The sequence below is a fragment of the Mesoplodon bidens genome (genome assembly GCF_964165515.1).
Source record: "Mesoplodon bidens genome assembly, chromosome: 5".
In the NCBI taxonomy this organism is placed as follows: domain Eukaryota; kingdom Metazoa; phylum Chordata; class Mammalia; order Artiodactyla; family Ziphiidae; genus Mesoplodon; species Mesoplodon bidens.
In genome coordinates, this window is record NC_138161.1 from 16617660 (window position 1) to 16633260 (window position 15601).

The following is a 15601-nucleotide window of genomic DNA, read 5'->3' on the forward strand; positions in this document are numbered from 1 at the left end:
ACTATTAACACCATGGCCAAGAGAAGTACAGATTTTCCAACCTCATGATTAATAAATTTTTTTGGAGAGTGGATGGAAGTATTAGAAAACAGCAAATTAGATGGTCCTGCCTACATTATATAATGTAAGAGACACAATAAAAGCTGTAAGAAACTATAGTTAAATGTTAGAGGCAATATAGCTTTCTTAGACATTTACCAATGATTATGTACTTCATATATAGACATCCTTAAATGTAAAATTGTTCAGTATGTATCTTTATTCCACAGTGACAGCTTGTCATGTATTAATCTGAAAAATATCTTGAACTGGAATCATCTATAAAGAAATAATGACAAACCTTTAAAAGAAACTCTTAGTCCCAAATCAAATCATGTTTAAAAATTAAAAGATCTATAGAAAGCAAGAGTGGAGGCAGGAAACCTTGGCTACATGTCCATTTTTATTTGTAAAAGTAATTCCTGTACAAAGAATAGTATTATTGAGTCAAGTAAAATAAAACAAAATTTAAACATTCTAAAATTAATCCCACAAGCCCAAATGTTCAGTTTGGAGTAACAAAGTCAAAGCCAGTCCTACCATCTGCACATTAATTTGATAAACTGCATTAAAACAACAAAAAAACTGCATCTGCTGGGGTGCACAACAGATGATTACTTTCGGCATTTGTATAAAAATAACTGTGACACTGTTTTGTTTTTGGTTTTGGTTTTAGAAAGCTGTGTATCAGGGAACCCAACATAACGTATCATTCGTGAAATTCCATTAAAGCTACAAGGCAGCCAAGAGTTAAAGGCATATAAGGACAGGTGCACGTACATAACTTGCCAGTCTGCTGCCCCCCGAAACAATGATTACAACTGCATAGTACAAACTGGGCCCACAAAAATTCTGCAAAAGGGGGTACAAGGAGCCTGTGCTTCCACTTAAGCACAATCTGGCAATCTGATCCCACCGCGTCGAGGAAGGATGGAGGCCTTATTCCCTTTGCGGACCCCTTCGAGGAACAGGACCTGGCGAGGGAGGATTCCGGCTCATAATGAAAGGCAGGTGCCTGGCTACCTACGGAAACCGGGGTCCCGAGCGGCTCCCAAGAGCGCTGGGCCTTAACGGACACCACGGCCTTCTCCTACAACCCCGCACCTCCCCCGTGCAGGACCGCCGCACGTGTAGCTACAGAAAGCAGCTGGGAGGGGCCCTAGGACGCTTCACGCATGCGCCCGGCCTTCGTAGGCGCGCCCCAGAAGCACTAGCCCGTGAGGGTCTGAGACGTGGTGAGCGCTGGACAATTGGGCAGGTAGCGTAACCGCAGCTGGGACAGCTGGATTCGGATCTGGTGAAAGGATTCTGACCCTGGCTTGAGTCCTGCGCTTGTCTTTTGGACGGGGTTCCTGCAACCGTGCCAGTTGCAGCTCTGGCGCTGAGATACGGTTTTTGTTGGGTTGTTGTTGTTGTTGTTTTAATACTTATCTTTTACCCTCTTGGGATTTCCCGGATGTTGCTAACAGCTGAGATGATTGGAGGAATGATGCTCTCTGGGACCTGGGTGGCACCTTCGAGGTTCAGGGTGTCCCCCGATTTTAACCAGGGAATTACTGAAATGGAGGATTAATTTTTTAATATTAAAAAATTACTTGGTTTTAAACGGATACATTTTTTGAAAGAAATTTAAGTAGTTTCAGAGAAGTTTCAATGACATGTGTTCTCAACACTATTGTCTTCCTGAGATAGTTTGAGGTTCTAATTTATGATTCTTTAAATAACACTAAGTTTAACCCAAAATACAATATGATAGGAAAAAGTGATTTTTTTCAGAAAGAAAATTCTTAAGTTCATTGGCCTAAAGTTCTTATTTTACCTGAGTTCTTTATTAAAAATTTATTTTTTGAAGTATAGTTGATTTACAATGTTGTGTTAACTTCTACTTTACAGCAAAGTGATTCAGTTATACATATACATACATTCTTGGAAAAAGTAATTTTTGATACACCATCACTTTTGTTCTTAAAATATTTTCAAATTATCTATTTTCAAATAGTTCCTAAATAATAATTTGCTTTGGATGATTGAATATAGGAATTTTGCTCATACAGTATGGAGGCTTAATTTCCCCCCCTCCCCAGGGTGTTTGGCATTTTGGATTTTGTAAACTTGTTGTCTTGCTTTTCCCCACCCCCAAAATATATGTAAATAAGTGTAAGCAATATATTTTTACTAGAAAAGATGACCATTGTAGAAAATGTACAAATAACTGGATGTAAAACTCACCCATAATCTCCTGCCTAAGAAGACAAATTTTTGTTTTATGTTTTATTTTTTAGTATATTACTTTTGCATATATGTATATGTCGTCTTCCTTTTTTAAACAAGTCATAGTGTACATGCTGCTTTGTATCTGCCTTCCTTAATTAAACAATAGGTTGTAAACATTTCCATGACATTAAATATTTTCAAGACTGTCTTGTATTCGGTTGTCTGAGTGTACGGTAATTGATTTCAGCAGTTCAGTTTTGGTCGTGAGAGTAACATCTTTGGTTTGGTTTGGTTTGGTTTAGTTTAGTTTCAAAAACAAAGCTGATCTGAGCGTCCATTATTATCTCTTCAAGTTAGATTTCTAGAAGTGGGAATTCACTCTTAAACTCTGGATTTGTCTTGCCAATTGCACTTGTGAAAGGTTGAGAAATGAAAATTGCAAGACCTCTAAAACTTCCTTTGCCCTAGATTTTTACCAACACTGATTATTATTTTGCCAGTTTAATAGATGGAAAAATCTACATTGGTTTATGTTATTTTCAGTTGACTTTTAGTGTGGACTAATACTTTTTCCACGTGTACTGGTCAATTATATTTCCTCCGTGGTGAATTGCCTGTTTATGCCTTATTTATACCTAAATGAGAAGCCTTAAAATATTTATTTGTAAGAATTTTTTTTAACAGTAAGCATATTAACACCTAGTTAATGTTGCAGATGTTTCCCAAGTTTGTCTATTTGTTTTTTTCTGACATAGAAAAGAAAAAAAAACACTTTCAAATTAATGTTACTGAAATGTATCAATCATTTTCTTTATGGTTTTCTGTCTTTGGAGCATTGACTGGGAATGCTTTCCCTACTCCAGGATAATTTAAAAATGTGTCTATATAACTTTATAACATTTTTTTTTGTTTTAAAAAATCTTATTGTGAAGTAGATATGTAACATTCATACTATTTATCTTACTATGAATATTTACCTTATACAAAAAGGTTTAAAGAAGAAGTAAAAAATGAATAGTTATAATCTTACCAACTAGTTTAAGAAAACTTTACCAACAGGTAAAACTTTACCACTCTACTACACGAGTGTGGTTGAAATCCTCTTGTGTACTTCTGCTGATTACAATTCTGTTCCTTGGCAGTATTAACCCCACCCTAAAGTATTTATCATTCTCATATATTTCTTTTTTTTTAGTTAATTTATTTATTTAATTTTTGGCTGCGTTGGGTCTTCATTGCAGTGCACGGGCTTCTCATTGTGGTGGCTTCTTTTGTTGCAGAGCACAGGCTCTAGGCACGCGGGCTTCAGTAGTTGTGGCACACAGGCTCAGTAGTTGTGGCTCATGGGCTCTAGATCACAGCCTCAGTAGTTGTGGCACAGGGGCTTAGCTGCTCCGCGGCATATGGGATCTTCCTGGACCAGGGCTCGAACCCGTGTCCCCTGCATTGGCAGGCGGATTCTTAACCACTACGCCACCAGGGAAGTCCCCCCATATATTTCTTTGTACTTTAATGACGTGTGTGTGTATTCCTGTACCACATCTTATGGCTTCATTTTTAACATTCAGTCATCAGCAATTCATTTTAGAGTGCTGCATGAAGTAGGTACTAAAGTTATTTTCTCAAAAGGTAAGCAGTTGTTTCAATGATATTTTCCAGATAATCCATATTTTTAAGACATTTGAGATGCCACTTTTATCAGAGCCTGAATGTGGGTTCTGGATTTGCCATTCTATTTCAGCTTATTCCTAATAACACTGTTAGGATTGTTACTGCAATATCTTGAGTTTTGAAGTTTAGAAGGACAAATCATTGTTATGCCTGCTTTTCAAAATATCTTTAGCTATTCTTTCATGTTATTCTTTCAGGTGAGCTTTTGAGATAGTTTTGTGATATCTGAAAACAAAATCTTACTGAGAATTCTTTTGGGAGTACATAGGTTACAAACTTAACTTTCAAGATTTGACATCTCAGATATTGTAATTTCCCATCCTCTCTCTAGTTATAACTCTTTAAATTTTTGTATCTTTTTTCCTCTACGTACTGCACCTATATATTGTTTTAATTTTTATGTATTTTGGATTTTATAATTATCTTTAATTAGGTCTTTTATTTTAGAACTTGTTTATTATTTTATAACATCAAAATTGATGTTACAATCTGATAGGACAGATTTCTCTCTTCATTGTTTACCAAAATATCCTTTTGATTCTTTTATTCTTCCAGATAAACTTTTAAATCATGTGTCCAAAGTTCATTAAGACTTTGGTTTACATTAGAGTTATGGATATTTTGATTAGAATTGACATAACATTACCACTTTGGTAGGCACTGTTTAGAGTACTCTGGTTTAAGAGGGTCTCATCTTCAAAAGAGACAACCACTGGGAACTGTTACGTAATGGAGACTGTTTTCGAATGCCCAAACCAATTATAAAATGGTGTTCTAGGAAAATCAGAGACCTGCATGGTTTGGAATAGTTTGAGGGTTTACATCAAGCGATATGGATCCTTGTTATGAAATGTGGGCAGTGTCAAGGAAATAGAAAGAAATGAAATCATGAGATATTTTGAAGTAAGAATAGGCAGAATTTAGTAAACAAGGGCATGGATAATCACCCTGGTCACTTCTCTCAAGTTGTTTTTCCCTGATAAAAGTCCCTGCACAGAAGTCAGTCCAGTTTCTTGACTGGCCTTTCCAAAGGCCGTGCTAATTCCTTAGTTCACTGACTCTGCCCCTCTCTAGTCCTGTTTAGAGTGTTCTTCCTTAGGTTCTGCTCTTTCTAATTTTGTCCAAGCTTTGGGCTGAAGTTGTCATCCAGCAAGTCTTTCTGACTATTCCAGCACGTTACTCTCCCCCTCCTGTAGCATTTTTGATATGTGACACCCAAATTATCAGTGAATTGCCTGATATCTAGTACTATTTCTTATGGTAAGCTGTTTTCCAGCTATACTGCATAACTCTTAAGAGGACACTATGATTTGTGCAACTGATCATGTAAGGTATTTTATACAAACAACTTGATTAAATATTTATTTTTATTTAAAATTACATAATTAATACATGAATATATTCTCCTTGTATAAAATAAAATCTTACAGAGAAGGTTTAATTTCCTTTGACTATAACTCTTAACCCTAATCTCTTTTCTTGCCACCTCTTTCTCCTAAGGATTAACTTCAATTATCAGATTGGTATGATCCTTGCAGGCTTTTTTTCTGTGTATTTACATAATATATATGTATCCATATAATATTGTTTTATAAATTAAAAAAATTTTTTAGACACAAATGGTATTATGCTGTACATATTACTCTATTTGCTTTTAATTTAAGAATGTCTTAGAATTCTTTCCATGTACGTACAGATAAACCTCTCTTAACTGCTGCCTAATAGTCCATAGAATAGATATAATTTACTTAGCCATTCCCCCAGTGGATAGACACTAGGTTGTTTTCAATTATCTTGCTATTATAGTGTTTTAGTGAACATCCTGCAGCATGTCTCTGTATGTAGTTTTTAATCAGGGTCCAGCCAGGAAAACAAACTTCACTACTTATTTAAAGAGAAAAAAAATTTAACATGGGAGATTGGTTAAAAACGAGTATAAAAGCAAAAAGAGAATCATGAGGTAACAGGTGATTACTGCACAGCAGCTAGGATCACTAGGGCTAGTAAAGGAAGGAAGGAAAGAAGAGGTTGGGGTAATCCGAATTTAGAAGTTTGGAGGAGGGCCTGGAAAAGCTGGGGCTCAGTTCAAGCCTATGAAGAGAGGGTGGTGCCTGGCTGTAGCTGCTCTCCGGAGCTCAAAGAAGGTACTCCGTGATGCTGGGGCTCTGACTTCTGAGAAGGGGGCACCACTGGCCGTCTTAAGAGCTCAAAGGAGGGGGCCTGTCTGGCTGCTGCTGGTACCCCTGAGGTGTGCAATGAGGTTGACTCTGATGGTCAAAAAAAAAGATGGAGACGGAAAACACCTGCTGCCTAAACCAATTGCTGCTGCCAGGGCAAAGCGCTGCTGCTGAGATGATGCTAGCAGTACGGAGAAAGCCGCTTCTTCCTCTGCTCTTTCCGTCTCTTTCTAGTCCATTGTCCCCCGCCCCCGCGCCCCCCCCCCCCATGTTGAAGTAACCTAACAGGAAGCCAGCTGACTAAAGCAGAAATAGTCTGCAGAGCCTCCGTGTCATGGAGTCGATTATAATAGGGTGAGTGTGTGGGCATGAGAGATAACCAGCAACATGTGCTTATGTTTCTGTGCTGTGATTCTGAGGAGCAAAATCACTAACTACAAAACCTGTAAATTTCAAATTTTAAGAGAGACTACCCTCTTTTCGAAAAGCTGCACATAACACTTTTGATATGGGGGGAAAAACGCGGGGGGGGGGCGGATTTAGAGAATATTGCCTAGAGCACTACTTTGCAAATTTTAACGAAACCTGGGAACATTGTTAAAAATGCAAAATCTGATTTAATAGTCCTAAAGTGGGCCTGACAGTCTGCATTTCTAAGAAACACCCAGGTGATACTGATAATTGCTTTTTTGGGGGGGGCTGCGTTGGGTTTTAGTTGCGGCACGCGGGATCTTCCTTGAGGCGTGCGGGATCTTTTCGTTGCAGCACGCGGGGTCCTCTCCAGTTGTGGCCTGCGGGTTTTCTCTCTCTAGCTGTGGCTCGCCAGCTCCAGGGCAGGTGCGCTCTGTGCTTTGTGGCACGCTGGCTCTCTCGTTGAGCTCAGCGAGCTCAGTAGTGTGGCACGAGGGCTTGGCTGCCCCTCTGGCATGTGGGAATCTTAGTTCCCCGATCAGGGATGGAACCCTCGCCCTGTGCACTGGAAGGCGGATTCTTTACCACTGGACCACCAGGGAAGTCCCGATAATTGCATTTTAAAAGGTCTAACATTGTCCCATCTTCCTTCAGCCACTACTGTGTCATCTATTGCTACCCTTGTATGAAAACACCTCCCTTAGAGCCCATGTTCATCTCCTACCCACTAAGCAGCGAACAAATCTTCGCTGCAGGAAAGGGAAGAAGCAGGATTTGACGCTATTGGTCCAATGCTTGGCTTCCTATTGGGCAGGAGTCACGTTGACTCAGATGGGCGAGGCTGAAAGCGTGACATATCCCGCCACGGATGGCCAGGGACGCGGCAGGAGGCGGGAGCGGAAGTGGGGCGGCATGTGGGTGGGGTGGGTGACGGAAGGGGAGGGCCAGGGGAAGGCGTTCCTGTGGGCCCTTTTCCGGTGCAAGGGGCCGGAAGTTGTGGCCCGGCCGTGTCAACTCGGTGGCTGCGGGTTGAGAGTGCCGCTGAGACCGCGACCATGGGCGGGAAGAACAAGCAGAGGACAAAGGGGAACCTGAGGGTGAGTGCGGGGTGGCCCAGCCAACCTAGGAGTCCTCGCCTCGCAGTGTGGCTGGCTCCACCCGGCGCAGGGCCGGAGGATGTATGGAGCGCGGCTGTGGGGAGGCGTGCGTTTGCGTGTCGAGTGTGACCTCTCTGTTGTGTGTGCGTCCCCGCGGGCGGGGTGGGTTATCTCTGAGCAGATTGGGGAGTCGTAAGAGAAAAGATGTTCCGTGCCAGAGCTGTCCTCACCCGAGCACATCCCCCCCGCCCAACATTTTCATTAAGAATTGGTTCCGTGTCAGCTTCAAGAGGAAGGTTACCTGGAAGGGTGGCAGGGGTGAGCAAGGGAATTGGGTGGGAAGCAGTTAAGGTGAGCCTGGTGTGCAGGGTATCTCGAATCATGTCGCTCCTTCGCTTATAAACCTGCTGTGGCTGCCCACATCCCTCGGGGTAAAGGCTAAAGCCGTTACGACGATACATACACGGTGCATGGTCTGCTGCGGCCCCTTTCCACCTCCGACCGCATCTTCAACTCCCTCCGCCTCGCTCACTCCATCTGGCCATGCTTATCTCTTCACCGAAACTTGACCTTGCCTGGCAGGCTCCCCGACGCTCTTTTGTTAGGTGCCTCCAAATTTTGCCTGAGATATCTCAGTGAGGTCTCCGGTGATCACCCTATTTTAAGTTGTAGCCCTCCACCCCGCTCCCTTTTCTCCTTTCCTGCTTTATTTTATTCCGTTGCATTTATGACTTCTAACATATTAGTTGACTGTCCCGCTTCATTTACTGTCTTGCTTCACTAGGATATTAGTATAGGATATAAGCATCTTGAAGGTAGGAGTTTTTATCTGCTGCTGTTATCCTTGGAGCCTAGAACAAGGATTAGCATATAGTAGAAGTTCACTAAATACTTGTTTAAACCCCAAAGTGGACTAAACCTACAGGATTGGGGATGCCATAATGATATTTTTTTATAGTACTAGGTTTATTATGGCACAGTCTAATTTTATGAGGATGCTTTTTTCCTGTTTCTGAAACAATTCTCGTGATTCCAGTACCACATTTTCTTAGATCTGCCACTTAATCTGTTTTGGAGGTTAATAATAGTAACAGTGATAATAGTAACTTACCTTGTGTTAGTACTCTCCTAAATGCTTTACTTGCATCCTCATTTAATTTAAAAAAATTTTCTCAATGTTTACTTTTGAAATATTCCAAATATTAGGAAAAGTTGCAAGAATATTAGAGCAACAACTCATAAATTCTTTACCTAGAATTACCAATTGTTAATCTTTGGTCACTTTTGCTTTCTCTTTCTAAATATATGTATTTTGCTGAACCGTATGAGAATTAGTTGCAGAAATCATGACCCTTAACTCCTAAATACTTCAGCATGTATATTCTAAAAACAGCGCCATTCTTCTACATAACCGTGAGCAATTATAAAATGCAGAAAATTCAACTTCAGTATAATACTATTATCTAATAATATACATTATCATATTCAGATTTCTATAGTCATTTCAATATTGTTCTCTGTAAGTTTTATTTAGATATAACATTTAAAAAATTTTTTAAATTAATTTTTGGCTCTTGGTGCGTGAGGGCTTTCTCTAGTTGCGGTGAGCAGGGGCTACACTTCATTGCGGTGCACGGGCTTCTCATTGTAGTGCTTCTGTTGCAGAGCACGGGCTCTAGGCACGCGGGCTTCAGGAGTTGAGGCACGTGGGCTCAGTAGTTGTGGCTTGTGGGTTCTAGAACACAGGCTCAGTAGTTGTGGCGCACGGCTTAGTTGCTCTGTGGTATGTCGAATCTTCCCGGACCGGGGACCGAACCCATGTCCCCTGTATTTGCAGGTGGATTCTTAACCTCTGAGCCACCAGGGAAGTCCCTAGATATAGCATTTTTAAAAACATCCAAGATCCATGAAAGGATCACTCATTCCATTTAGCTATCATTTAGATCTAGGCAGTTTTCCTAGTGCCTTTTTTTGGAGGAAGATTCTTTTATGACATGGACAATTTGGAAGAGTCTAGGCAATTGATTTGCTTAACTTAGATTTGTCTAATTGTTCCTTATAATTACATTCAGGTTAAACAGTTTTTGACAGAAATGCTTCATAGATGATGTGTATTTCTCAGTGCCTCTCAAACCACGGGGACACATAATGCCTGTTTATTAATGAGACACATAATCCCATTATTGGTGGTATATGTTTAATCACTTGATTAAGGTGATGTCCATTGTATAAGTGTCTCTTTTTATTGGCTATTAACAAATAATATGTGGAGTAGTAACTTCAGAATAACCTGTTCTCTCATAGACTTTCACTTAATGGTTTTTAGCATCCTTTGATAATTCTTGCTGGAATCAATTATTATTATGGTGGTTTGAAAACTTATATTTAATCTTGACTACACCTAAGTAATGATTTAGTGACTGTTGTCTCATTTTAAAGATGATGATTCTGACACTTTGAGAATTAACTTGCCTAAATTCATGTAGTCAGGAAGTTGTGGAGTTGGGATTTGAACTTCAGAGTGGCAGTCATTCATTCAACAGAAGACTTTGAATACTGAATGCCATGTATTCAAAGATGATAGAGAAATTTTCTGCTCTTGAACTATTAGTTTGATGATAGACAGATAAGTAAAAAAATAATTGTAATATATTAAAGAATTATGATACAGGTATCAGCAAAGTGGGAGAACAGAAGAGAATGGTGATTGACCGGAGAGGCAAATGTTGAACACATGAATGTGTTTTCAGGGATAAGTGGGAGTTTGTCAGGGAGAGAAAAGATTACACAAAGACCAAATTGTGGATAACTAATAAGAACATGCTGTGTAGCACAAGGAACTCTACTCAAATACTCTGTAATGGCCTGTATGGGAAAAGAATCTAAAAAAAAAAAAAAGTGGATATATGTATATGTATATGTATAATTGATTCACTTTGCTGTACACCTGAAACTAACACAACATTGTAAATCAGCTATACTCCAATAAAAAATTTTAAAAAAAGAAACGTGTTTGCTGTTTGAAAAAAATGAATAAAAAGACCATATTGTGAAAAGGCATGACATATTCGGGGAACTTTGTATTGAGTTTGGAACTAGAACATAAATAGTGGGAACAAAAGGGAGCACAGGGAGGAGGAAGTGGGACAAGGGAAGAAAAAAAATGTTAGAAAGATGACTGGAGAGGTCGAGGCCAGATGGTGAAAGGTCCCGAAAGCTTCCTGAATTTGGTCTTTAAACTGTAGATTCAGGATTGCCACCTCAAATATTATACCTCTAGAAGCCAGGCACAAAAGAATGAAGTAGGTGTAGTGTAAGAAAATTAACTGCCAGAAATAGTATCGAGGTTCTTTTTTTTTTTTTTTTTTTTGCGGTATGTGGGCCTCTCACTGCTGTGGCCTCTCCCATTGCGGAGCACAGGCTCCGGATGCGCAGGCTCAGCGGCCATGGCTCACGGGCCTAGCCACTCCGCAGCATGTGGGATCTTCCCGGACTGGGGCACGAACCTGTGTCCCCTGCATTGGCAGGCGGACTCTCAACCACTGCGCCACCAGGGAAGCCCCGTATCGAGGTTCTTAATTTTTGAACTGTGGGTATGAGCATATAACGTACAGTTGAGAAAGTAACAAGAAACAGTAACTACATTTTAACTTCAAAGTAGACGTTGAAAAAAAGATACAATTAGTTGAAAATAATTTGTTTCTGTGAAACTGGTCATCTGATACCTTTTCTGTACCTAGGTATCACTGTCAGCTCTGGTCTAAAGGTCAGTTCAGAATTCAGCCTTGACTCCTTTAGCTTTTAGCTTTTTATACTATTTCATTATTCTGTTTCATAATAAAACTGTTTACACATGAGATTATAGGTAAAATTCCAATCTCTTAATGTCATCATAGTTTTCAGAATTATAATTCACTAACTTCCTTTGTAGCTCTTTATTCATGTATCAATATTGAGAAGGTAAACTGAATACTGTTAGTTCATTTTAATCAAGTTTTAAAATAGAGAACCTTTTTTGAAGTTAGGCCAAGTGCCACTGTTTTGAAAAAATATCTAGTCCATCATTTTCATTTCTGGTCACTCATTTCAGTTTAGAAAGTAGTACAGATTATTATTCCTTGATAAATGATTTTCCCAAGCACAGTTTTGCTAGGTATGAACAAACTGAATCACACATTTGGATTTTCAGACATTCTTACGGAGTAATAAGAAATAGATGAGTTTAGATGGGTTGTGATGTCATCCTGGACATTGAACTGAGGCATTTTCCTATTAGATGACAATGAATACATTAATTTTTTTCAACAGTTCAAGTATTTTCTTTCTTTGTCACAAAGAATCCTTTAATTTTTAGTACTGGAAGCTACTATATTGTGTATCAATCAAGCCACTGACTGTGTTTCAAAGCAAAGGAGTGTATCTTATATCCTGATCATGGTATTGATTTTTATGTACATACTAATGTAATTTGTAACCATTTTAGCCCAGAGAGATTTGGTTAGGCTTCGGGTATGTGGAAATGAGTGTGTCTGCCCACAAGGAACTCCTGGTCTAGAAGTTGCTATCATTAGACTTGTCCTAGGGTAGTTGCTTAATAAATATTTGTTGAATGAGTGGATGAATGAAGAGATATCCATTTTTGGGTTAATTTTTCACCACTACACAGTATACATATGTGTGTATACATACTATTTATACAAAAGTTGGAAATAAAAAATTTCATAAAATAGTACTTATTCTTACCATATGTGATGCATTCTGATTTTTAAAATTTTGTCCTGTTTCTTTAAAATGTTGCCATGGCCCATTAAGTTGATATCATGAGGCTCTAATGGCTTGTAATTGCAACTTTAAAAACATGGTTCTGATGTTTAGGAAACTAGGAAATAGTTCCTAGGATCATTATTGTTAAGTTCTTGGTGACAAAAATATTTATCTTTGGCGAACATTGCAATAGATGCATAGGCTAGAGGGGAAAAGTCCTCAAATAGAAGTTTGCTTCATTGTGGGAATTGTCAAGTAATTACTCCAAAGAACTCAAAGTTAAATTTTGAACTCTTCCTTGACTCTGACTTTTTTTCTCCTTACTTTCTTACCAGCCTTCAAACAGTGGCCGAGCTGCAGAACTCCTTGCCAAGGAACAGGGAACAGTGCCTGGATTTATTGGTTTTGGAACATTTCACAGTGACCTAGGCTATGTTCCTGCTATTCAAGGAGCTGAAGAAATAGACAGTCTTGTGGATTCTGATTTCCGAATGGTGCTGCGGAAACTTTCAAAGAAAGATGTCACGACAAAACTAAAAGCAAGTTTTACTGTTTTCATTAAAATGATCAAGAAAATCTTTTTGTTAAAATGTCATTGGCATATTTTATGTAAAGAAGAATGAGGAATCATCACTAATAAGTACTTTTACAATTGTAATTTTTTCTGACACAGACTTTAGGTTATACTTATCTTCTGGGTTATAAGTTAGTTTGTTGTTCTGCACTTTTTAGAATCACTTTGGACTTCTGGCTTTACAGTTTTTCCTATTAAGTAATGTAATTTTGACTCTATAATTTTAAATGTTTTTTTTTTGTTTGTGTACATTTTATATATTTTTTAAAACAACTGAAAAGTTTCTACCATAGTAACCTATAAAGGAACTCTTCAGATTAGTCCCATATGGCACAAACAGGGATAGTGTATTCTCACGTTACATAAAATAGACTAAGCTTCTAGAACAGCATAAATATAATCAACAGCCAATATTATGGCTGTTGATCCTTAACGATTTTAATAATTTATTTTAGGCTATGCAGGAATTTGGAACCATGTGTACAGAGAGAGACACGGAAACTGTAAAAGGAGTTCTTCCATATTGGCCAAGAATTTTCTGCAAAATTTCACTAGTAAGTATTAAGACTTGACTAGTTTATTTCTGTTGTGGTTTTTTTGTTTTGTTTTTTGTGTTTTTTATTTTTGTTTTTGGTTGAAGTTGTGGGGACTGTCAAATTTATATGATTCATTTTTGGTGAGGGTTATGGAATGTTATGTCAATATTATTATGCAGATTGGATCATGTTGGGTTGTAAAAAGGAGTCTGTTAAGTCCTTACTATAGAATTACCTAGATACTTTTAAGTCATAGTAAATTTTGACAACGTAATTTCTTCGTATACTTGCTGCAGAAGAATGAGAATGAATTGCTTATTTATTCCAGGCTTAGCCCTGACTCTGTCTTGAATACAGTCATTTTTATCTCATTGGGAAAAGGAAAAATTAATCAGTTTTTTAATATAATGATTGATTTTAGTTTAGCTTTGTGCATAGGTGAATTCTTATTAATGGGTCTTCATCACGTACCCAGAAATGTCAGTATTTATTTTTATGGGTTAGAGCTGTTTTAAACCATATTATATTTTCAATAGGATCATGACCGCCGGGTTCGAGAAGCCACACAGCAAGCTTTTGAAAAACTTATCCTTAAAGTTAAGAAACACTTGGCTCCTTACTTAAAAAGTTTAATGGGCTATTGGCTAATGGCTCAGTGTGATACTTACACACCAGCTGCATCTGCAGCAAAAGATGCCTTTGAAGCAGCTTTCCCTCCAAGCAAGCAACCTGAAGCCATAGCATTTTGTAAGGATGAAATTACAAGTGTAAGTCTTTGGAACCATCCTGTATGTATTTTTTAAAGTATTTAAGGGATATAAGGCATATTAAAAAGGCAGCTCTTTTACCTAGCATTGTGAGGGTATGAGAAGTGAAATATTTTTCAGTGGAAGATTGCGTTTTTTAAATGGTGTTTATCAAAGTTGATCATTTTGGCTTTTTAAACATAATTGACTTTTTGGATTGGATCTTTCTAAATGATTTAAGTTTTCCCTGTTTGTTTTAATTTACTGTATCTAAAAAAATTTAGATATGTGCTTTGTAATGTATAATCTAAAAAAAGAATACATCTAAAAATCAAATCTAGGGGCTTCCCTGGTGGCGCAGTGTTTGAGAGTCCGCCTGCCGATGCAGGCGACACGGGTTCGTGCCCGGGTCCGGGAAGATCCCACATGCCGCGGAGCGGCTAGGCCCGTGAGCCATGGCCGCTGAGCCTGCGCGTCCAGAGCCTGTGGTCCGCAACGGGAGAGGCCACAACAGTGAGAGGCCCGCGTACAGCAAAAAAAAAAAATCTAAACTTTTTTTCCCCATATTTCCAAATCAATACGTGTATACAGATCTGTTTCATCCTGGTATTCCTTTGTATATATAGATATACAACAGTTTATTTAACTTCTTTCATTTTAATACACATTTGGGATTCTTCCCCAGTTTTTTTTTTAAGAATAGTGTTATTTATTTATTATTTTTTTAAATATTTATTTACCCAGTTTTTTATAACAAACACTGTGCCTCAGTGAACATTCTTGAATAGATTTCTTTATACCCTGTAGGAGTGGGAGTTACCAGACTTCTAGTAACTATATGTTGGGTCAAAGGGTTTAAATTTTTTATAGATATGGATAAACTGCCCTTCAAAGGGCCATACAAATTTGTACTTCCATTAACAGATACACATTTCTCCAACACTTGGCCAGCAGTTTTGCCAGACCGATATCAGCCATAACTTTTGTGGCTTTTAGTTTGTACACAATACTGTCCTTCCTCATTTTTTCTCTCCTTATTTGCTATTCCTGATATACGGACTGGAAAAAACTAGATACCAATTTGTTAGTATTATACCAAGAAATAAAAATAGATGGACTGTGAGTCCATTGAGGAGAAGTAAAAACTTTTTAAAAAAAGATAATGCTTGCATTTATTTCTTTATTTAGTATATTTCCATAGCACCCTATGTATAATCCTACTTAAACACCTTCCCTCCTCGACTCCCTTGTTTTCTCCCTGCTTCCCTCCTTTCAGTTAGTCGACCTTTCTGTGGCTTCCCATTATACTTACAAGTCCAGATTTCTTATCTTGGCCTACAAGGCTCTGCATGATGTGGTCCCTTCTTACCTA

General features: G+C 38.5%; 1 protein-coding gene across 2 annotated transcripts in view; it reads left to right on the plus strand.

The window, feature by feature from the left end:
* Positions 1-7496: 7496 nt before the first annotated feature.
* LTN1 (listerin E3 ubiquitin protein ligase 1) overlaps positions 7497-15601 on the plus strand; it is a 66902-nt gene continuing 58797 nt past the window's right edge. For both annotated transcript variants that reach the window (XM_081234755.1, XM_081234756.1), the window contains exons 1-4: positions 7497-7609; positions 12709-12912; positions 13403-13501; positions 14020-14250. In XM_081234755.1, coding sequence (XP_081090881.1) covers positions 7568-7609; positions 12709-12912; positions 13403-13501; positions 14020-14250 — 576 coding nt within the window. In that variant the 5' untranslated portion in view covers positions 7497-7567. The remainder of the gene's footprint in view (positions 7610-12708; positions 12913-13402; positions 13502-14019; positions 14251-15601) is intronic.